Source organism: Microcaecilia unicolor, chromosome 4 (genome assembly GCF_901765095.1).
Source record: "Microcaecilia unicolor chromosome 4, aMicUni1.1, whole genome shotgun sequence".
NCBI lineage: Eukaryota > Metazoa > Chordata > Amphibia > Gymnophiona > Siphonopidae > Microcaecilia > Microcaecilia unicolor.
This window is the reverse complement of record NC_044034.1, coordinates 295,568,135-295,591,485: the sequence shown is the minus strand read 5'-3', so window position 1 is coordinate 295,591,485 and position 23,351 is coordinate 295,568,135. Positions and strand designations below refer to the sequence as shown.

Here is a 23,351-nt window from a genome sequence, read left to right as displayed (position 1 = left end):
TGTAACCATGCTGGGAAATTAAGAGCAAAAGTCTGCATCAGACCGGGGAAGGTTTACGCTCAAATATTTAATAGATCTGTTTTTTCAACGGAAAGGTACTTATTCTGGAGCACCTACATAGCACCAGAAGGTATTAAGTCTAATATTTCAGATTTGGTCATATTAGTTCGAAAACCAGACATTGCTCCATATTGTTGTAGAGTAGTAACAACTTGTGCCAATGACGTGTCTGGAGCTGTTAGGGTTAACAATCCATCAGCAAATAATATAATTTTATGTTTCTCCCCACCACAGTGTATTCCTTTGATAGTATTGTTTGTCCAAATGAATTGAGCAAGGGGTTCAATGGATAAGGCAGAGTAAGAGGATAAAGCACATCCCTGTTTAGTTCCTTTGTCTAACTCTGATTCTGCTGAATATGAACCATTGATGGAGTAGGCAGTGGCTTGTTGTTTAAAGAGTGAATCCATCCCATAAATTTACCCGATATGCCCAGTTTACCCAAAACCGCAAAAGGGGCAACCAGATTGTATCAAAAGCCTTTTCTGCATCAATAGAGAGCTGTAAAGAGGATTCCAAAGATTGACATGCTTCATGAATTATGTCCAGTGCTCTGCAAATGTTATCAAAAGGTCTGTCTCCCAGTTATGAAGCTTGCCTGGTCCTCTTTAACTAACCTAGGCATATATATCTGGAGCATAGCTGACAGTATTTTGGTAAATAATCTGTCCAAAGCAAGGAGATAGGCCTGTAAGAGGCACAATAAAGAGAATCTTTACCCGGCTTAGGAATAACAGTAATGTCAGCCAAACGTCAAGAATAGGACAACTCTGTATCTGTGTGTGGTATTAAAAGACTGGTTAATAGGGGAGCTACGTTTTTTTTTTTTTTAATAGCATTTATAAAACTTATTCATGTATCCATCCTTACCAGAACCTTTTCCTTGAGGCAAGTTTTTATAGCTCAGTTTTGACAGGTTACTAACTTTTGAATTTAAGTATGATAATATAATCTGCAAAAATTTAGCAATGGATTCCTGAGAAGCTATGGATTTAGGAGTATAAAAACGAACAAATTCTCGCTTTATATCTTCATCTGCCAAACATATATCTCTATTACATACATGTATACCTGAGTTTGATTTGTCCTTGCCATTTTTAGGGCACAGACCATAGAAGTCTGCCCAGCACTGTTCTTGTACTAAAATTTCTGACGTTAGCATTGAAGCCCCTTAAAATTTACACTCCAGCCCATCGATACCTATTCAGTCACGATCAGGGCACAGACTGTAGAAGTCTGCCCAGCACTGGTTTTGCTTCCCAATTACCAGTGTTGCCACCCAATCTCCTGCTAAGATTCCATGGATCCATTCCTTCTAAACAGGATTCCTTTGTGTTTCACAAGTTTGAATTCCGTTACTGTTTTCATCTCCACCACCTCTCGCGGGAGGGTGTTCCATGTATCCACCGCCCTCTCTGTGAAAAAATACTTCCTGACATTTCTCCTGAGTCTGACCCCTTTCAACCTCAATTCATGTCCTCTAGTTCTACTGCTTTCCTGTCTCCGGAAAAGGTTTGTTTGCGGATTAATACCTTTCAAATATTTGAACGTCTGTATCGTGTCGCCCCTGTTTCTCCTTTCCTCCAAGGGGATACATGTTCAGATCAGTAAGTCTCTCCTCATACGGTTTGCAGTTCAACTCCCATATCATTTTTGTTTTAGCTCTTCTTTGCACCGCTTTGTCTGCTTATATCTTTAGCCAGAAATAGCCTCCAAAACTGAACACAATACTCCAAGTGGGGCCTCACCAATGACGTGTAGAGGGGCATCAACACTTTCTTTCTTCTGCTGGTTATACTCCTCTCTATGCAGCCTAGCATCCTTCTGGCCACGGCCACCGCCTTGTTGCACTGTTTCTTCACCTTCAGATCCTTGGACACCATCACCCCAAGGTGTCTTTCTTGAGTTGAGCTTACTAATCTCTCCCCTCCTATCCGGTATTTCTCTTTTGGGTTTCTGCACCCCAAGTGCTTCACTCTGCACTACTGCCAGACCCTTGACCATTCTTCTAATGTTTGGAGATCCGTTCTCATTGTTTCTACTCCCTCCGGGGTATCCACTCTATTGGCTATCTTCATTTCCGTAAAAAGGCAAACCTTTCCTTCCAAACCTTCAGCAATATCTCTCTCAAATATATTAAACAAAATCAGCCCCAGCATTGACCCCTGAGGAACTCCACTGCTCACCTTCCTTTCCTCTGAGCAGATTCCGTTTACTACCACCCTCTGGCACCTGTTAGTCAACCAGTTTCCTATCCATTTCACCACTTTTTGTCCTAAGTTAAGCCCTTCTGTGAGGGACCATACCAAATGCTTTTTCTAAATCCAAGTAGATTACAACTAATGCACATCCTTCATCCAGTTCTTTGGTCACCCAGTCAAAGAAGTCAGTAAGATTTGTTTGGATTTTCCTTTGGTAAAGCTATGTTGTCTCTGATCCTGTCACCCATTGGCTTCCAGAAAGTTAACTATCCTTTCTTTCAGCAGCGATTCCATTATTTTTCCTACCACTGACATGAGACACTGGTCTGTAGTTTGCCACTTCTTCCCTGTCTCCACTTTTGTAAGAGGGAACCATATCTGCTCATCTCCAGTCCTGAGGAACTTCTCCAGTCTCTAAAGATCTATTAAATAAATCTTTGAGGTCATGCCAGGACTTCTCTAAGCTCCCTCAGTATCCTGGGATGTATCCCATCTGGTCCCATAGCTTTGTCCATCTTCAGATTCTCAAGCTGTTTAAATGCTTTCTTCCGTAAATGGTGCAATATCCACTCCATTCCCATATATTCCTTCAGCAGCCGACCGTGGTCCTTCACCAGGATTTTCCTCCATAAACACCGAAGAGAAGTAATTAACATGTCTGCTTTATCCTCATCACTCTTCACATAGCCATTCTCATTATCTTTAGTCTTGCAATTCCATTCCTTTCTCCAAGATATCTGAAAAAGGTCTTGTCACCTCTCTACATCTTTAGCTATTTTTTCTTCTGCTTGTGCTGTCACTAGCCGTATTTCCCTCTTCGCTTTTTTGAATTTAATCTGATAATCTTTTCTGTGATCCTCTCATTGCATTCTTCTGTATTTCTTGAACAAAGCCTCTTTTGCTCTTATTTTTTCAGCTACTTGTTTGGGGAGCCATATAGGCTTCTTTTTTCTCTTGTTTTTTTTACTTTCCCTGCCTAAAGATCCGTTGCCATATTTATAGCAGCCTTTAGCTTGCACCACTGAATTTCCACTTCTCCTACACCTTCCCATGCCAACAGCTCATTCTTCAGGTATTTCTCATGGGTTTAATAGACCCCAATAAGCGAAAGTATTCCAATTTTGCCTATCCCATTGGGCATATTGTATTTCACTTGCTGAATTATCCAGCTCAGGATTGGAGGTCAAATTAAAATCTCCAACTGTCCTACTTTATGCTTCAATAATAAAAGCTAAGTTTATCATGAAATTCTCTTTGATTAATATTTGGAGCATACACATTTAGAAAGGTAAATGTATATTGTTTAAGTGTCAACATTAGTAAAATATAACGTCCCTCCATTTCTTTAAATCACCTTCTGCAGCTGGCATAATAAATTGTGAGAAATAAGTATTTTCACCCCACTGTAGGTCCCCCCCCCCCCCCCCCCCCCCCGTGCATTGTATTAGATGCCAAGTATGTCAGTGGGAAACTATGCCACAATAGTAAGCATTCATGCTGCCACAAAAATTTGTGAAAATACATTCAATCAAATCCACCCCTCCACCCACCCTTCTCTTCTCCTTCCCGATATCCTAGCATGGCCTTCTCGTGCCCACCAGCCAGAGGAGGTGAACTACACAGTACTATAACCCTTAGAGCACATAGAAGTTAAAACAAAATTTTATATTCCAAGTTCATTAAAAAAAAATGGTCTTCCACACAGCCGAAACAGTATAGAGACAACCTAATGCTTACAAAGAGATCCAGTTGCAGTCCAGTGTTCAAAAGCTGCTTTTATCAACTAAGGGGATCTCTTACTTAAGTCATGGTAACTTTTTTAGCTCGCGGTAGAAATCAGCTGGCGGTAAACTCTGAGACATCCATAGGAATATAATGGGTATCTTTGTGTTGACTGACAGCTGATTTATAGCGCTAGCTAAAAACACTACTGTGGCTTAGTAAAGGCCCCCCCCCCCCCCATGAGAGATGTCCCCTTCAGATATACCACAAAGAAAAGTAACCCATTACTACCAGTCCCCATATATATCTCAGGTAGAACTTCAGATGGGATTTTAGCCACAGAATGTTGTCAGTCATCTCTTGCCATCAGAAACATCGCCACTTAGGGTGAGGTTTCAATAAAGTAGTAGCTGTAGAGGAAGCGAGAATGGTGTTTGATCGTGTATCGCTCTTTGAGTCATTTTTCCTCCCTCGTTTTCACTTCATTCAGTTTCCCTTGTATAGTAGAAGGCAAGTGCAAAAGGATGCTGCTATTTATATTTAACATTTGGCGTTTCAGGGTAGCTGAAGCTACAAGTCCTGATACATCTCAATAGCTTATGAGGCCCAGACCGCACGATCCATAGTTCTTGCCTTGGCTAGAACAGTCTTCTTAATCTTAAATTTGGCCAAACATGGGATATCCTTTGCCATATTTGTTTTTTTTGCCTGCTCAGCGGGCTTGTTTAGTTTTTATCACCATAAGGTCCACCAGCTTTGAGGTCTCAGATAAGAGGGCTTACAATCTTTTGGAGCACCTCTTTGCAGTTGCTGTGTTTCTGGTAGGCTACAGAAGTACAGATTACAGTGTCTACTTTGATTTTCAAGGTCCTCAACCTTGTCCACTAAATATGTCTCCAGGATTGCTGTACTCTGCACCTTTGTCTCTAGTCGTCATAGCCTCAGCATGGTTTTCTAGTTCTCTCGATTTCCTCCACACAATGGCCAAACTCGGAGATCTCGCCCCAGAGGTCTGGTTCCAAAGTTGTGAGCTTAGAACCTATCGCTATCAGGTCCGTTTTTCTCTCTCATCCATTCTCACATTTCATCTAGAGGAGGTGGTTAGCCTGTTAAGTTGAGTGTTTAAGGCTCTCCAAGTTATTTTCTGACATTTGGTCCTCCAAGGTAGGCCTCGCTGCCACCAAATTGGCCACCTTTGCACTAGCAGTGTCTGAGGTTTGATAGCCAAATTCTTGAAGATTAATGTAACCACTTGTTGCAAGACTCATTCTAGCACAGACTTTACGTATTAAGTGATCCAAATATTTGTGCAGTCAATTGATCAGGCCCATGGAAGTGGATTTATATATAGATAATTCTTCGGGCTTTGCGGAGCTCTCAACTCATGCATTCATTAGGGTCGCTGGCATCACTTCCTCTCTCCTGTCTTTTCAATATGAACACTGGCAACCAGTAACATCCCATATTTATAAACAGTCAATCATTTACCAAGTACTGCACAGAGGAAATCCTTTATTCTTGGCAGATCTACTCATACCATACATTCCTACGCAAACCTTACAATCTTCTAATCAAAATTTTCTTACAGTTCATCACATTGCCTTATTTTGCTAGATACAATTTGAAATTCTTGCGTTTAGTGTTGTGGCCCTTCCATCAGCAATAGTCTTCTCTTAGCCTTCGCATGGAACCATCATTAAACTTTCAGAAGGCACTTTTCAACCAGGCATACTCATGATCAGGATCCATATAAGCACTTCCATTTTGCCTCTACCCACCCTCACCTTTTTTTTTCTTTACCTTTATTAGAGGTAGATGCACTAAACGTTTTTCATCGTTAAATGAGCCCTCAGGGAAGAATTTCCTATCCTTTCCATGCACTTAAGCCTATTTTCCGACGACAGTAGCAGCTAACGAAAACGGAATGGAGATGAGCAATTAGTGTGAAAACCCCATTGAAACGACATGCACTAACCTTTTCCGATTGCCTTTACGCAGGAAAAAGGCAGGAAAACTAACGAGAGGTCTGGACCTCTCGTTAGGACAGCTCTGTGCCAGGAAAAAGTGTTAAGTGAAAAAATAAACAAACTTTGAGCCAATCCCAGCGCATTAGCAGAGCTAAAAGCGCTGTGATTGGTCCAAAGGACCTCAGAAAACACATAAAAAATAAAAATAAAAAAAGGATCGGGAGGGGGCAAGGGCGCTCATCAGGAGCGTCCTGTACGGACGGCCTTGCCCCCCCCCCCCGCTGCTCCCCACTTTCCGCCGCTCCCCCCACCCCGAAAAAGCAAACTTCTAGAAGCCCCTGCCCCCCTCCCTTCCTCACTACTCTCTCACCTCAGCTCCGCCTCCCGACATCCTCCGTCCGTGCCCCGCCCCCTTTTGGGGTCGTCGCCGCCATTCCCCTCCTCCATCGGGCCCCCCTTCCTCTTACCGGGCCCGTGCAGCGCCTCTCTCCTCTGTCCGAAGGCGCTGCACGGGCAAGAAGAAAGCTGAATCAGCTGATGCCTGCCTTCGCGATGGCGCGTCTTTCTCCTGCTGCGCCCGCCCCTGTCTGACGTCAGTAACCTACGTAGGTTACCGACGTCAGAAAGGGGCGGGCCCAGCAGGAGAAAGACGCGCCATCGAAGCTGGGCAAAGGCAGGCATCAGGCTTTCTTCTTGCCCGTGCAGCGCCTTCGGACAGAGGAGAGAGGCGCTGCACGGGCCCGGTAAGAGGGAGGGGGGCCCGATGGAGGAGGGGAATGGCGGCGACGACCCCAAAAGGGGGCGGGGCACAGGACGGAGGATGTCGGGAGGCGGAGCTGAGGTGAGAGTAGTGAGGAAGGGAGGGGGGCAGGGGCTGCTTGAATTTTGCTTTTTCGGGGTGGGGGGAGCGGCGGAAAGTGGGGAGCAGCGGGGGGGGGGGGCAAGGCCGTCCGTACAGGACGCTCCTGATGAGCGCCCTTGCCCCCTCCCGATCCTTTTTTTATTTTTATTTTGATTTGGGAGCCATGTGCTTGTGATTTGACTGTGTTTTGACTGTTTGTGGCATGCGCAGAGCAGCTAACATAACGCTTGGCTGCTCTGCGCATGATTTGGTGGCCGATTAACGATGTGTATTGTGATTCTTTGATACATTGTACGTTTCAATACCGATCTCAGCATGTGTGACTTTTTTTTTTGGTGCATTTTTCGTTATTTTAAAATCGTTAGGGACTTTAACGATTTAGATTTTTTTACGTTTGGTTGCTGCATCTGCCTCTTAGTATAAAAGCATTGTAAATTAGGCTCTGACTTATCCCTTGTGTGTAGTCCTGTCATCCCTGATAAATCTGTATTTAATTTTATTTTAAACCATTTTATGTGTAATTGTAAACTGCCTAGATGTTTACGATTCGTGGTAGATCAAGAAATTGTAAAACTGTAAACTGTTCTATATTTTTAATTTTGTATTTATAATTGTTTACAATATAATCAGAAGGTGTTGCTAAAGAAATCATAGAATTGTGTCCAGCACACAAGCAATATATAATGAAACCATTAAAAAAAAAACCCACACAACCTGGATGCAATTTCATTAGTCGACCAAAAAGGAAAGAAGTAAACTCCTACATTAAAAACACTAGGAAACAGAGTAGGGGTTGGCTTTGCTACCTAACTCCTGATTCAAGCAGTTGCTCTTTTCTTTTCTAGTTGTGGTTTACCATTGGTGTTCGGATTTGGATTTCGCTCAATAACATCTTTTCATTCAACCACACTTTTGACAGCATTTGTGACCCCTGAAGCAGGCGGCTTTCCACTAAAACACAGCTCCATGGGTTCTTTTAATTATTAGTGCTTTGCCAATAAAAGTGTTTTCTATACTTGATTGCTGGAAAGTTCTTTGGCCCATCTTTAATCTGGGGTCCTTTTACTAAGCTGCAGCAAAAAGTGGCCTGAGGTGTGTGTGTGCTGGGCCAGTTTTTATTGCTTCTGGGAAATGGCTTTTTTTCAATGGCGGCCTGAGCCCTTAATACCACCCTTTGATGTAGCGGTAAGGGCTTACGTGCCACATGCGTGGTGACCGGTTGGCATGTGGCAACTGCTGAATAATGCTGGAAAAACTTTATAATTAACGCGGTAGGAAATTTTTAAAAATTTATCCTGGCGGTATGGGCGCGCACCAAATCTGAAATTACCGCAGGTGGCATGCTAGCCTGGTGGTGGTCTCGTTTTGGCACGCTTGTGGAGCCTACTGCACCTTTGTAAACGGGCCCCTCTGGTGCCTTGCAATTTCATTACACCATAATGATTCAAGAAGGGTGAAAAAAAAATAATCAAGGAGAGAAGAAACAGGGAAAAGGCATCAGCACAATTAATGTGGAGATCATTAGGATATTCATGGATTCACTTACCGAAGCAGTATTTACGGAAGAAAAATTTTTAGAAACTATTTAGTAAAAAAAAAAAAAAAGTGTTTTTATGGATTTACACCTGTTTTCTCTGTGGATCAATTTTGGCAGAAAACATTAAAAAACTTAAATAAAACCTTTGTACATGGTGGTTCTGTCTACCCTGTTAATATCTCTGGAGTCAATGAATAGTTAATGCATGTGGTTGAACAAGGCATGTATTTTTACCTGTACAAAAATTAATACTCTCTTGAGTCCCCATTTTGATGGGTAAAATACATTGAATGTTGCCCTTCCCCTTGACTTCGCCAGTTAGAGCTGTAACAATTATATCATGTACTGTGCAATTCTGTTTTTATGAAGATGCATTCCTTGCATGCTTTCCAGCATTTAAACTGAATTTACATATTGATAGAAAATTTGTTATAATTGTTGGAGTATACTTACTTGTATGCTTGTTTGTGTGACAAAATTGTGTGTTGCAGTTTTCCATTATGGCTATATTCAAGATATTTTGTCTTTTTTTTTTTTTTTTCTTCCCCTCTAGTCATGGGACATATTCTTTCGCAATGCTAATGCTGGAGCTCCTCCGGGTACTGCCTACCAAAGCCCCCCTCCACTCAGTACCAACCTTTCAGCCCTGACGCATGTAGAGTCTTTGGTTCAAGCACAGCCCAATGTAGATAAGCTGGTGGAAGACCATCTGGCAGTGCAGTCCCTTATTCGGGCATATCAGGTAAGGACGGTGACATGGAGCATCAAAATACAAGAGTGATATAATCAGCCAGTACCTGACACTTCATGTAGTGTGAATCCGTTTGAAGCCCAGCATGTGCCTTAAAATCGAAGAGTGCAACAACTGGCACAAACCAAATCAGAATAACCAGCTCTGTTTCTGTCCTCATGAGGTCTGTCTGATCCCATCTGCAGAATCCTTCAACAGTTAGGATTTTATATTTAAATCATTTTATGAAAGTGTAAAAAGAATTTGATTGTGTGCAGTGTTGTGGTTGACTAACATGTTTTGTGATTTCTTATTAAAATTCAAAAATAAAGATTAAAAAAAAAAGAGCATTAAAAAGTGATCAATATTTTCTTTACAACTGTCATTTTATAAATCACAACCATTTCAGAACAAGATTAAACTATCTCCTCCCCCTCCCTTTTCACAAATATCTCCTCTACTATTGGGAAAACTGAACAAGCCAAATTACTACAGAATGCTACATAGAAAATTCATACTAACAGAATACCTCGGTTGCACACACACAACACAAATGCCAAACACATAATAACACAAATGTCAAACCCATAATAGCTGACCAAAAATGGTAAACATTAAACCAAATCCCGAAGAAGCCACCCAAAGAAATAGAAAGAGATACATTTTCTCCTATACTGTGCAAAATGTAAAGATCACATATGCCAGGGATGGATGGTGCTAGGGGAGTACAACTAGGACAACTTTTACTTTTCAGCTACCATGTTCTGACAAGCACACACTTTGCTCTAATTGTAACAATTTTCTTCTTTGTTTTATGTAACAATATTTACCTCCGTTTTACTGTAACAGTTTTTCAGTTATTTGCGTTTCAGTGTAACTTGTCTTTTTAACTGGATTTGTACCCCGCCTAGATAAGCGGACTATAAATTCTTCAATGAAACTGCCCCCAGACAGAGAGAGCCCTAAGCCTGCTGGAAGCTGAAGAAGGCATGGCCTGGTAGTGGGCTTTGGGGTCCCCTCCGAAATTTCTGCTCTGGGCCCTAGCCACGTCTAACACTGGTTTGATACACATTTCAAATTTGACATATTCTAATTACAAAACAGAAAAATAAAATTCTACCTTTATTTTATTTTTCAAATCATGTTGGTCCCAGGCTCTGGTTTCTGTTTCCTCCTGTCTTCTCAACTCACTCGCCAGGGTCTCCTGCCCATTTGACATTTTTCTCCATGCTCACCAGCCATCTTCCATCTCAATCTATCCCCATGTTCAGCATCTCCCTTCTCTGTGTCCCCTATATGTCCCTGTCCAGCATATCTCTTGTGTCCATCTCCCTGCATTCATCATTAGCACTCTGTCCCTGTCCCTTCCCCTTGTGTCTAGCCATCACTCCTCTGTCCCTGTGCCCTCGAAGTCCAACATAGCCACTCTGTGTTCTTACTCTCCTCTGTGTCTAGCATCATCCCTGTGTATCCATATAGCCCCTCTCATGTCTGGCAGTGCCTCCTCTGTGTCCATATACTATCCACATACATCATCTTACCCTTCCTTCCTGCTGTCCCCTCAGCTTTGTCTCTCCCTCCTTCCAGCGTTGCCTCTGTCCCCTTCGGTGCTCCCTACTCCAGTGCTGCTCCCTGCACAGGTCCAGCACTGCCCCCCCTTCCCCTGCATGTGTCTGGCATTGTTTTAATCGCAAAGAAGATCCCCCCCCCTCCATAGGCCTGTTCTGGGGCCTTCCTCCTCCAGCTCCTGCCTTCTGAGGTAACTTCTGTTTTGTGAAATAGGAATTACATCAGAAGGCGGGAGCCAGCAGATTAGGGAAGGCCCTGGAACAGGTCTATGGGGGATCTTATTTGCGGCTCAAAAAGGTAGAAAGATAAGACACAATGGGGAGGGAGGAAGGAGACGCCAGACCTGTGATAATCGCGGTTTTTTGAACTGTGGGAGTAAGGCTTTTTACCGCTCCTGTGGGGCGGTAAAAATGCAGTAATTTTTGTTTAACTGTGAATCCCTGACCTCATGTCATTCTTTAGTCCAGAGCACTGTGTTCTTCTGCCATGCTGACAACGTATTAGTGGGGAGGGGAGAAGATAGGTAAAATAGTTATGGCCTTTCTTGTACAGTAATTTTTATTTGATTTTTAGAAGTACAATGTCAACAAAATACAATTGTACAAGAAAGGTATCCAGAGAAAGAAAAAAAAAAATTTCAGCAATCCACTAAGCTAATAGAAACCACAAGCCCATGTCAAAGGAGGCAGTTTACCTTACAACAATGAAATTAGAAAGGAAAATGAAATTAGGAGAACCTAATTTAAATTTACCCTATAACAATATATTCTCCAATAAAGCCCAAAAATTACCTTATTTTCATGACCTTTTAGAAACTGCTTTAATTGTAAGAAGTCCCAAAATATGAAATCTTTGCCTTGAACAGTGAGAATATATTTACAGGCAGTATATCAAATCCCAATAAACTAAGGAAAAAAAAGGCACCCAGGTCAACAACCTGAGGTTTTAGGCGTTGGGCTTTTTTTTGAGTTGAGTTGCTCTAGATACATCAGGAAAAATACTAATTTTCGCACCACAAAAGGAAATATTAAAAAAAAACAAACAAAACCCTTTTCAAGATCAAATTTTTATCCAGGTCAAAGGCCAAGGAGATCAGCAGAGTGGACCTAGTAGCAATCACATCTTGACTGCCTTCTAAGAAGGCTGTCAAATCAACTACAGGTGAAACTAACTGATCTCCGTCCAGCTGGTCACCTTGAAGCCACCTCTTGCTAGAAATATAGTAACAGTTTAAAATTGAAAGAGTGTCAGCATTAACCAATTGCAAAATTTCCTTAAGGTACTTCTTAAAGTATTTCTGGAGATAACAAATATATACATGGAAAGTTAAGCAAATGCAGGTTCCTAGCTCTATTCAAGTTCTCAATTGATTCTAGTTTCATATGCACAACAAGTGAATCCTTAACAGAAGTAGACAACTTGAAGAGAAGAGCCCTGCTTTCCAATTACGGACACCTTTTTGTCCAGAGTAGTCATATTGGAGTCTACATTAGCCAATTTTTCAGCAGCTTCCTGGGAAAAATTGGCAGCCTGAGAAACAGCTTTGGGCATATCCTCAACTCGCTGATTAGAATCCCACAAGTTAAGGTAACTTCTTGCTTCACCTCACTTGATTGAGGCACTGAATAAAGGTCAGCTATTTGAATAGGAGGTTTAATAAAAGACAAATTCTGAGAAGCTGAACCTGCCTTGAGCCTCAGCTGGAGGAGGAGAGACCACTTGGGACACCCCTGGTTTACAAGGAGGGGAGGAGTTCGATCTGGAGAACTTAAGGAGGCTCCTGAGAGGGAAATTACCTGTTTTCCAGATGTCCCAGATGCGATCAAGTACCTGTCCATAAGTCCGGTTTTGTTCAGTGTAGAGGTCTTTCATTTAGCCTTGTTTCCCCATAATGAATATCCAGAGTAAATTAATGGCGGAAAAGAACTTCACCGTTCCTCGGTGCTCCAAGGGGCCAGGCGTGCCCTCTTATACTGTAATTTTTGTAACGGTGCATGGTTTGGGTTTTTTGATGTACTAGCTGGCATAGCTATAACATTTGGTGTTATGAAGGAGTTAAGAAGGTCTCTCACACTGGTTCTGGCTCTTATTTTCACTCTCACTCTGAACCCCAACAGGAGAAAAAAGAAACCACAGGAATCCAGAATGGCTGCCGTTCCTGCCAAAGACATTGGGACCCGGTGTTCCTGTTCTGGGAAGCTGTAAAGCAGTTTGGGCAGCCCCCATGAACGCCTCCCTTGTCCCCCCCCCTCCCCCCGGGCCATTTCTGAAGTTGGAAACAGCTTGTCACAAGAGGGACAGACAGCTTTTGCAGACAGCACAGTGTCTGCCGGCAGGCATTTTTGGCCTGCAGACCTGCCCCTGTGCTTGGGCCAACTTTAGCCCAGGGCCCCAACATCTCCACTACCCCTGCTCTTAGGGTGTGCTCTCCCTGTTTCGGGGGGTTTTTTTTCTTCAATTTTCTACTCACTTAGTCTTGCTCTTTAAACAAGGCTGAACCATGCAGGCAGATTTATTTTTCATTTTTATTTTTAAAATGCTTGGGAGCTGCAAGGGAACCCCGGGGGGGGGGGGGGGGGGGGAACATCCAAACAGAGTGTATAGGCTACAGAGAGAGGGGAGATGGGACCCCGCTGTCCTCCAGTAGGGCCCTGCAAGGCTGAGCTAGCGCTTCTCCCAGTGAGCACTAAGAAACGTGACTGGGGCAGTGGAGTGATTCTCTGCACTCTACCAGATCAAGTCTGGGAGCTGGAAACCTGGGAGTGGCCATTAGGTTATAGCAAACTGTGCAACTGGGGCCTGTAGAATTGGGAGCTAGGCCAAGGACCAGGAGCACCAGCGTGAACAACGTACCATCTGCTAGAGGTAGAGAATATACTAGTTTTTCACAAAGTACCAGTCCTTATACCATTGAGTTCACTGGAAGAGATTGGTTTTTCTTTACCTCCATCTGCGGGTAGAAGTGGAAGAAGAAATGTCTAAAGATGTAAATAGAGGTGACAAGGTATATTGGAGAAAGGAGAAGAGATAGGAATGGAATTGCAAGACTGAAAGATAATGAGAGTGATGAAGATAAAGTGAATGTGCTAAACAATTATTTCTCTTCGGTGTTCACGGAGGAAAATCCTGGAGAAGGACAGCGGGCGGCTGCCGAGGGAACATCTGGGAATGGAGTGGATACTGCGCCATTTACAGAAGAAAGAGTCTATAAACAGCTGGAGAATCTGGACAAATCTATGGGGCCAGATGGGGTACATCCCAGGATACTGAGGGAACTCACGACTTATTTAATAGATCTTCAGAGACAGGAGAGGCTCTGTGGGATTGGAGACGAGCGGATGTGGTCCCTCTTCACAGAAGTGGAGTCAGGGAAGCAGTGGGAAACTACAGACTGGTAAGTCTCACGTCAGTGGTAGGAAAAATAATGGAGTCGCTGCTGAAAGAAAGGATCGATAACTTTCTAGAAGCCAACGGGTTACAGGACCCGAGGCAACATGGCTTTACCAAAGGAAAATCCTGCCAAACGAATCTTATCGACTTCTTTGACTGGGTGACCAAAGAACTGGATGAAGGACGTGCACTAGATGTAATCTTACTTGGATTTCAGCAAAGTCTTTTATACGGTCCCCCACAGAAGACTCGTGAATAAGCTGAAAGGGTTGAAATTAGGACTGAAAGTGGTGAACTGGATAGGAAACTGGTTGACTGACAGGTAGCAGAGAGTGGTGGTAAATGGAATCCGCTCGGAGGAAAGGAAGGTGAGCAGTGGAGTTCCTCAGGGGTCGGTGCTGGGGCCTATTCTGTTTAATTTATTTGTGAGAGATATTGCCGAAAGGTTGGAAGGAGGGAGTAGAAACGGTGAGAAGAGATGTCCGACTGTTAGAAGAATGGTTGAGGGTCTGGCAGTTAAAATGTAATAATTCCTACCAGTGAAAACCACAAACTAAAAAACAAAAACAACTATGCTATTTTTTTTCTTTTTTTACAATATGCAAATGGTGCTCAGTGGCTGGGCATATCCCGCAGGACTCACTCGCAGTGCAAAACTGCTTTGATAGTCCGATTCAATATCATGGCACCCCAACCTCCCTCTCCTTATGATGTTAAGTGAGATTATGAATGTGGTGTCTAATACTATTCAATTCTAGTGGATGTCAAATATGTTATCCTTCCTCTGTTGTTCTTAACAATGTGTTATGAATACATTTGTTGTCTGTAAGGCATGCTTAAATCTTGTGCATAATGGATTCTGTAGGGGGGTCGGACTTAATAGTTGTCCCAAAGAGGTATAAAACCACTACTTATCTGGAAATGGGGTGGTTGCGATCATGGTTTGAATTTCGTCCTGCTGGGATCCCAGTCTGTGATGTGACGTGTGTTAAAATGGCTGTGGTATAAAGTCAGTTCCCTGTTCGGGACTTCAATATCCAGCTTTTAGTAACATATTTTCAGTTATTAAAAGCTTGGTTGATTGAGTCCGCCTACATTTTTCTGAGAAAATGTATTCCTCAGGGCCTTAGAGCCCACTCCACCAGGTCTCAGGCTGTGTCCTAGGCTTAAGTTAGGTCTGTAGCCTCAGAAGACATTTACAGGTCTGCAACATGGTCCTCTCTATAATCTTTTGTCAAATGTTACAAGCTTGATGTTTGGTTTTGGTGGGACAATGCTTTTGATAGGGTAGTCTTGGAAGATGTCTTCCTCCTGCCCTGTGGGATAGAAGCTCTGGTGCATCCTATAGGTCTGGACTGGTCTAACAGAATAAGGAAGGTGAAACTTATTCTTACCTGTTAATTTCCTTTCTGTAAGTCCTGCTAGACTATTCCAGGATCTGCCCTTGAGTACACATTCAGTAGGTGTGCTTATCTGTATGTATATATGTAGTCAGTTCTGCAGAAATAAGCCATAAGGGGCCTCCATTCTGGGTCTGGTTTGGTTTACTTGGTTCTCTTGAGGTTTTTTTTTACACTTTAATTGTTTTGGATTCTGAATGACTTTGGCATTAGCATACTGGAATGTTCTGGCTACACTGGCTTTGTATTGATGTCATTGGAATCTTCCAGTCTCTTCCTCCATCTACTAGTAAGAAGACATAATCCATAGATCTAGACTGGTCTAACAGGACTCGAGGAAAGGAAATTAACAGGTAAGAATAAATTTCACCTTTATGCGCTAAGTTGTAACCAGTCCTCTTCTAAAGGCCTTAAGAATGCCAATGAGACATAATCAGAGGTAAAATCACACACAAAAAGCAACATAATGCCTTTCTGCAGATCATGGGTGAAAACTAATCTGAAGTATCATCCAGGAGGTCATATCAATAGGATGTAGATAATGGAGGTAGTCTAGAGGAGGGTAACAACCAGTGCAGTCTGTACCAAACAGTCTTATGAGATTAACTCATAAAGACCTCGGTATATGGAGCACAGAGGGAGAGGACTTGACATTTAGATACCATTATAGCTAATAGGTAAATATTTTTCAGTAGAAGCAAAGGTTTAAAGTGATGGATCAGGATATGAAACTGAATGGGGGTAGAGATGTGAAATATTCGAGTACAAGGAAAATTCAGCAAAACGTTTAGAGGCAAAAAGTGTCAGAATTCAAGCAGGTATAAGAAAAGCACACAAGTGTTTGTTGTGAGAGAGAGCAAATAGGGTTGCAGAAGAGAAAGAAGGGAAAATAGGTGGACTAGCTAGGTCATGGTCACTGGTGCTCCTATGACCTTAAATGGAATGCTATGAATACCATTGATTTTGCTGATACAAAATATATCCTGTATGTGTACTGTTGTGCAAATCCTTTTTTTCAGATATTTCAGAAAGCTGCCGATGGTCTCTTTCCCACAATTTACAAATGATGTGCCTTGAATGAATTCATTCTGTAGAAATCAGCATTGTATTTAATACAAAATAGTTTAAAATGCACCAAAAGATGAGACATTTTTGGCTGTCCTCAGCTGTTGAATCTGTTTAATGACTTACTTATGTTATTGCTTCCAGGTCAGGGGGCACAACATTGCAAAGCTTGATCCTCTCGGCATTAGTTGTGTAAATTTTGATGATGCTCCGGTAACTGTTGGTTCTCCAGACGTTGGTGAGAGTTACTTTGTAAATTCATTTTAATGATATCTTTTTTTTTTTTTCCTTACTTGTTCCCCCTTTCTCTATTTTTCCACTCTTTATTTTTCTCTTTTGCATTCCTTTTTTTTTTCCTCCCTCCCCACCTTGGCCCATTTTATAGATTCGAGGGCATCATGTAGCACAGCTGGACCCTCTGGGAATTTTGGATGCAGATCTGGACTCGTGCGTTCCAGCTGACATTGTCACATCCTCAGACAAACTCGGTGAGGGCTTCAGAGCAGTTAGCTTGGCATTGCTTTAGCTCCTCTGCACTTTGCGGCGCACAGTAGAAAAGAGCACAGAGAGGTCGAACCCTATGTTCGTTTGCTTATAGCAAATGCAGAGTTGGCATGATTCCAGCAAGCTGCTTGGCAAAAGATTTGTTGCCCTTTGGCTTCCATGGTGACAGCAACCATGGGAACTGTGTTCCTACTTAAAACTGACTTGTTATATTATAAATTTATTCTCCCTAGTCCACTCCTTCCCCCCACTTATAGTTCTGAACTGATCTTGAAGATAATATAGTGATTTGATTTAACAACATTTATAGCCTGCTTAACCCAAAATCATCAAAACAGGTAACATTCAACAATATCAAATGATGCCACCATGCCCCAAATTGTTGCTTATCTTTTTTGAAATTATAGTATTTTTGGATGTTTTGCTTATATTTACATACATACAAGCCAAGAAAAAGCAACAATTTTCATTATTTGATACCAGAGTTTGCAGATGCAGTTTTACTTTCATATTGAAAGTATGGTTTTTGCAGTTGGTGAGGAAGAGCAACATACTTTGTGCATATTCCAAGAAAGTATGTTTCTTTTAACATAAGTAAATTCCACACTCTTTAGTTCTCTAAATAAATGCTCTTATTGTCCTCTACCTCCTGCAAGAGACAGCATGGTTTCTTTGGATAATTTTTTACCAGCTGTTCATTTTTCATCCACCGGGGAATGCTCTTGAGAACAGAGCAGCTTACACCCCTATAGTAAATTTAATGAAGTTTGCTGATGCTTTGTGCAGTTCTTACAGTACCGTCCTCTGAAAAGTGTAAAAAGTACACATTTTACCTCTAGCCTAGATATTGGGATGGAGAGGGGGACAGGCACATCAGGGAGATTAGGAACCCATGGAGTACATGATGGCCCATGAATCTCTTCTAGTACTTAGCAGAAACTTGCTTTAAGGCCCATTGGGCTGGGACATCCTTTGAGGTCCATTAATAGAGACACATTCACTCTACTAGGGGCTTTAGCAAAATTGTGCTGAGGTATTTTGTGAATTGTAATTTACAAAAACTAGATTTGATTTGGGTAATGCAAAAATTATCCAACAAGTTATACATTGTTCATCCAGCAAGCTGGAGCTACCTTTAACTCAGGGACTTGTTAGCCTCTTTTGGGGCTGTTCTTTTTACTAGCTGAATCAGTCTGTTGAGTTCTCTGCTCACATGGTAGACTCCCTGCACCGGATTGAGAGCCTTCTCACTCCAGGGGTTATTTCTTTGTGATTTCTCCTGACAGTTCAGTTTTAAAAGAAATTCCTGCAGCCACTCTCCTAAGTTCAGAACTTCAGTTGCAGGCACACATTAAATGGAGTGCGCCCTACTCCTAAGTGCAGTTCCAGTTCTACACAAAATTCACAGATTTTGGTGACTTGCACAAGAGCAAGTGACTTGGCCTAGGCCTCCCATCTGAAAGAATCATTCCAAGATTCCCACTTAAAGCTTCTCTTGTCTGCTGCAATCCCCACTTCTCTTGTAGCTCCTTCAGAAGAGAGTCCAGAACCGTATATACTCTGAGTTTTATTCAGCTCCAAAACCTTTGCTGGCACCCACTAGGGTGTGTGTGAACACTACCAACATCATTTGTAGAGAGACTTGGGTCAGTAGTGATAGACATTACGCCTCCCTCCCTTTGCATTGCAGCTTCAAGATAGAACTGGTTTGATCTGTTTCTGGTTGGCTGAATTTTGCGTTAAAACTACTTGGTGTCTTTCTGTACTTTGCTAGTGAACGGTACTGTAGGGTGAGTCTGGATGACCACTCACATAGGGCCAAATTTCAAAAATCAAAGTCTTACATCATCATCTCTCCTCTCCTTCCTGAAGGAAAAAGGGGTTAATAGTGACCTTTGAAATTACAGCCCTCATCCTGACACACCTAATCTTGGCAGTGTGTGTTTCCCTTTTCTTATACAGAGATAACTGTGTGTCTGACCTCTCCTATCCACTGCTAAGCTCCCTTTGCGGAGCCATTAATAGTCTTCTGTGCAGGTGCTTGACATGGCAGCATGCTGCTAACATAGTTGAGTACTGGAAATATCAACTAACCTCCCACTAGATAACTAATCCTAATCAGATCTGTACTGTGCATACTAATGAAAGTGATGAAAGCATCCAGTGAGCTGTTCATGTGTAACATTTTTAACATTCTCTGTTGCTTCTTGTTCCTGATCAAAATTTTTTGTACTTATAATTATGAATGGGGGTGGAGCATGTATATGTTGCATGTGTGTAATTACAGACTTGGTAATTTCATAATATTTCTAGATAGTGGTTTATTGATCTGTATGGGATTTCAGTGTTCTCTAAGCACAGCTGTTTGAAGTGCAGTCCCTAATAGAGTGAATACAGCAGTAGTTGTTTATTCACTGATAGTGGTGGTTTATTGGCAGTGTTAATACGAGTTAGGTTCCTAAGCCTGGCATATGCTTTCTGGGTCAGCCAGGCCTGAGAACACAAAAGAAGCAGCATTTGACAGTGCTTGGGATGACATTCTGGCCATTGCACAACAGTGACACATACTGGCCAGTCTTGTTGTATACATATACCAGGCTCCTGAGGGAGCTACACTCTGTGGCTGCTGACTAAGGACTGACTCTGTAATGGCTGGACTAGAAGGGAGATGGTTGGGAGTCCAGCAGTTTTAAATAAGCATTCAAGGCACTGTAGCTCCCATGGAGGTCAATTACAGTTGTGTTGGAACCTTAAAGGAACAGGAGGAAATTACTGGATTAAAAAAGTTCAGAGGATGGTTATGCTACCTTGTGCATTGTGAGAGTCACATTGTTGCTCTGCAAAGAATGAATATGGTCCTAACAATACCAGACAACTCTTCCTGAATTTAAGCCTTGGGAGTGATAGCTAATGTGGCTTCTCCCTCACACTGCTTCCAGGGTGAGTGTGGGTACAGGTGAAGCAGAGGCTGTGGATGTGGCTTCTACATAGTAGTGTTGTCCAAGCAGTAGGCACTGCATTTTCATGGGGAGCTGATATTACCGTTTTGTATATATTTTAGGGTGAGATTTATTCCTCCCAGTGCAGCGAATCTGCTGCTGCTCTTTAGAGATGAAAGAATCCCATTCAAGGCTGCTTCTGGTTTATTTACCTCGTATTATGTAGACTCCTAAATTACCAGAGTTGTGCACTTTACTTTGAATAGTTAAGGAAAAAACAATCAGGGGAGAATAGTAGATATGAGTTATCAATCAGATACTTTTATTTTTTTAACCACCAAGTATGATTACAATTAGTCATTGCTCCATAAGTACAATCTACAGAACACCATTTGTGATGAGAAGTACAATTCAATTGGTTATTACCCCAGCTACACATAGGTGTTATCTAGGACTGAGTCTTTGATGTTATGTTTCACTACTCAAAGCCAATTAGTAAATATAAAAGACTCAATGCTACCTGTGAGAAAGCAATTGGATTACTTTGCCAATTCAAATACTGGTCATTGGTTTCTCGCAGGAGAGAGCAGCTTAGCAGTCTCTCTCTAGCTTTAAGTAGGAAGTACACTCATTTTTATATGTCTACTCAGGATACGGATAATATGACAGTAAGCACACCTGATTGGATCTATGTTAATGTCATGGTTGACACTGATTGGCTATGGTAATAAGTAGCTTCAGATCTTGTAAACATGTTTACATCTTTAGATTCAACCGTTATTGCATCTCTGTACCACAAATTTCAGCAAGCTTTCCAGGATCCTGTTTTTCCCCTTGCACCTGGCCTCTGATGCCCACCATTTACGTATATCTAACCGCTACTTCTCTTTTGGGCTGTCCACCTGTTATTGCACCCTGTTTGCCAACTCTTTTCACCAACAAGCTATTTGTCAATCTGCTTGTTATCTTTGAGTTAGACAGGCTTTTGAATTTTTAATCTGGCCTGCATATTATTTCAGGCCTTTATATTCCTTGACCTATCTTTCTCAAAGACATGCAGCATCCATTTTCTACAGTTTCAGAATCTACCATCCCTTAAACTGCCACCTACTTAATTCTGTACCTGTAGGAACTCCAGTTCCAAATAGTTGCTTGCCAAAAACTATTTAAAAAACCCTTAATATCTGGATTTCGAGACTCAGAAACAAGGAGTCGGTGTTCAGCGGCAGTGACTGTAGTTTTTTGTTTTTAATATATATATCTTTATTGGAACCACACAATACCAAGATAGACACCAGAAAGAAAAAATATAAGTACATTGTGGTGATTCAAGTTTCATCCCCCCCCCCCCCACCTCCCTCTTCCCACCACCCAAACAACAGACACAACATTAGACCAGACCGTAAGCACATGTTGTTTCTGCATGGCAGTCTGATCCACAAACAATAGCAAACCAAAACGTTGTCAGCTTCCTTCCTCCCTCCCTAACGTCAGTACTTCAAGTTATAAGTTCAACAGGTAACTACGAGCACGATGTGGCAAACAGTCTCACACTGGGGACCAAATTTGTTGAAAAGTTTTTCCAAGCCCTAGGAAACTGCCAACTAGCATCCCTGGCTGCGACATGTAACTTTTCCTTATATTCAGTGGGGCTGGATTACAGTATAATCAGCACTCACTGCACTGCAGTTATACAGATAGTAGCTGAATATTGCTTCTGTCTGGATTACTTGAAACATTGCCCCTGTTCACAACACCATGCCCTTACCCTACAGATAGTGTTGTGCTGTTCAAATGGAGTTTTTGTACAGTACTAGCCATATAAGGGCCAAAAATCCACAGATCACCAACTTACATGTTAAGTGGTTGCTGTTGAACATAGAACTTGTTTATTACCAAACTTTCTATACTACTATTCAGTTCATTTGCAAAGCAGTTTATAACAGAAGAGCAAATAAAAATTTAAAAAAAACAGACAGAAAACAGGACTAGAGGACTGGAAAAGTACTAAAGAAAAAAAAAGATAGACACCATAGTCTTCACCCTGTTTCAGAAACCGATGCTCAGGTTTCTCCAAACACCTGACAAATGAAGTGGGTTTTGAAAGCAACTTTGAATTTTGGTAAGGATGTTTCAAGACAGACATTTAGGTGCAGAGTTCCACAATAGTGATTCCAGAATATAAAATGCAGATTCTCATGAAACCCACTGCTTCTGAGATTGTAGAGGACTTACTAGTAGCTTGTCAGGTCTAGAATGCAATTACCTTGGGGAGGCAGTAGGAATAAGCGTATCAAAAAAGGATGCTTGTTGGCCACCCCACATAGTTAGAAATGTAATGAGTAATGTTGAATTTGACGCTCTAGCTTTTTGGAAGACAACTGTATGCCAAGAAAAGTGATGTGATTGTAATGTGCGTGATGAAGATGATGGATGGCTGTATTTTGGACCACTTGAAAACTTCTCAGCACAGATATTTTAGGAGCCTATCGCTGTTTTATCATGAGTGCAGCTAATCAGTATAACATCCTGTTGTGTTGTGGGGTGCTGAAGTACATTTACAAGTCGTAAACCAGCAAACATGTTTATTACATCGGTAGATGTTGCAGCATGAAGGCCACTGCTAAAGCACAGCATGCTTATACAAGCCATGTATAAAATTTGTATTGAATGAAGAGAGAGCTTCTCTGCCGTCAGCAGAGGATTTGTTCAGGTATTAAATCTGGACTTTCTCAGTAGTGTCTTGTTTTTTCTACCTGTAGTCATTCCTGCTTTGAAGAAACACATACAGCTTAGTGAAGACCTAGCTGTGGTTCCTTTTATTACAAACTGATATGTTAAGCAAGGGATATCTATGCAAGGTCTACTTTAGAAGATTTTCTTGTACAGAAACAGATTTTTTTTTTAAAGTTTTTCTTTACTATACAAACATTTATTAGGAGACTCACCCTTCAAACATAGGTGTGTTGTAAGAGGAGGGACCAGGGGGTGATGACAGCACAGGAAAAGGGTGACTGAATACTAATAGAGGAGCTTAAATACAGAGGAGGGATTTGCTTAAGAATATATTCGAGGTTCCACAAGCCAGACAGGTTTTCAAGATTTCCACCCTGAATATACAAAAGATGCATTTGCATGTACCACCTCTATTGTATGCAAATGCAACTCATTCATATTCATTGGGATATCCTAAAAATCCAGCCGCTTTCTGCACTCAAGCACTAGTGTTGTCTAGCCCTTTTTTTTATGTAAAATAAAACACAAACTTCCCTCGAATGATATATTCAAAAAGATAATACAGGTATACAGGTGGGAGCCAAGTCATAACCTTCTTTGGAAGTTCATGCTTGTGCTATCACATGAATATTTATCTTTTACAGTATTTAAAAATAAGCCAAAAAAATA

General features: G+C 41.8%; 1 protein-coding gene across 6 annotated transcripts in view; it reads left to right on the top strand.

Annotated features, from left to right (window-relative positions):
* The window catches only part of OGDH (oxoglutarate dehydrogenase), a 173,745-nt gene that overhangs the window by 52,965 nt on the left and 97,429 nt on the right, over positions 1-23,351 (top strand). For 4 of the 6 annotated variants that reach the window (XM_030201749.1, XM_030201748.1, XM_030201750.1 and 1 more), the window contains exons 3-4: positions 8,903-9,091; positions 16,889-16,991. In XM_030201749.1, coding sequence (XP_030057609.1) covers positions 8,903-9,091; positions 16,889-16,991 — 292 coding nt within the window. Of the gene's footprint in view, positions 1-8,902; positions 9,092-16,647; positions 16,742-16,888; positions 16,992-23,351 lie in introns of all 6 variants that reach the window. The other 2 variants (XM_030201752.1, XM_030201751.1) reach the window with 1 other exon arrangement.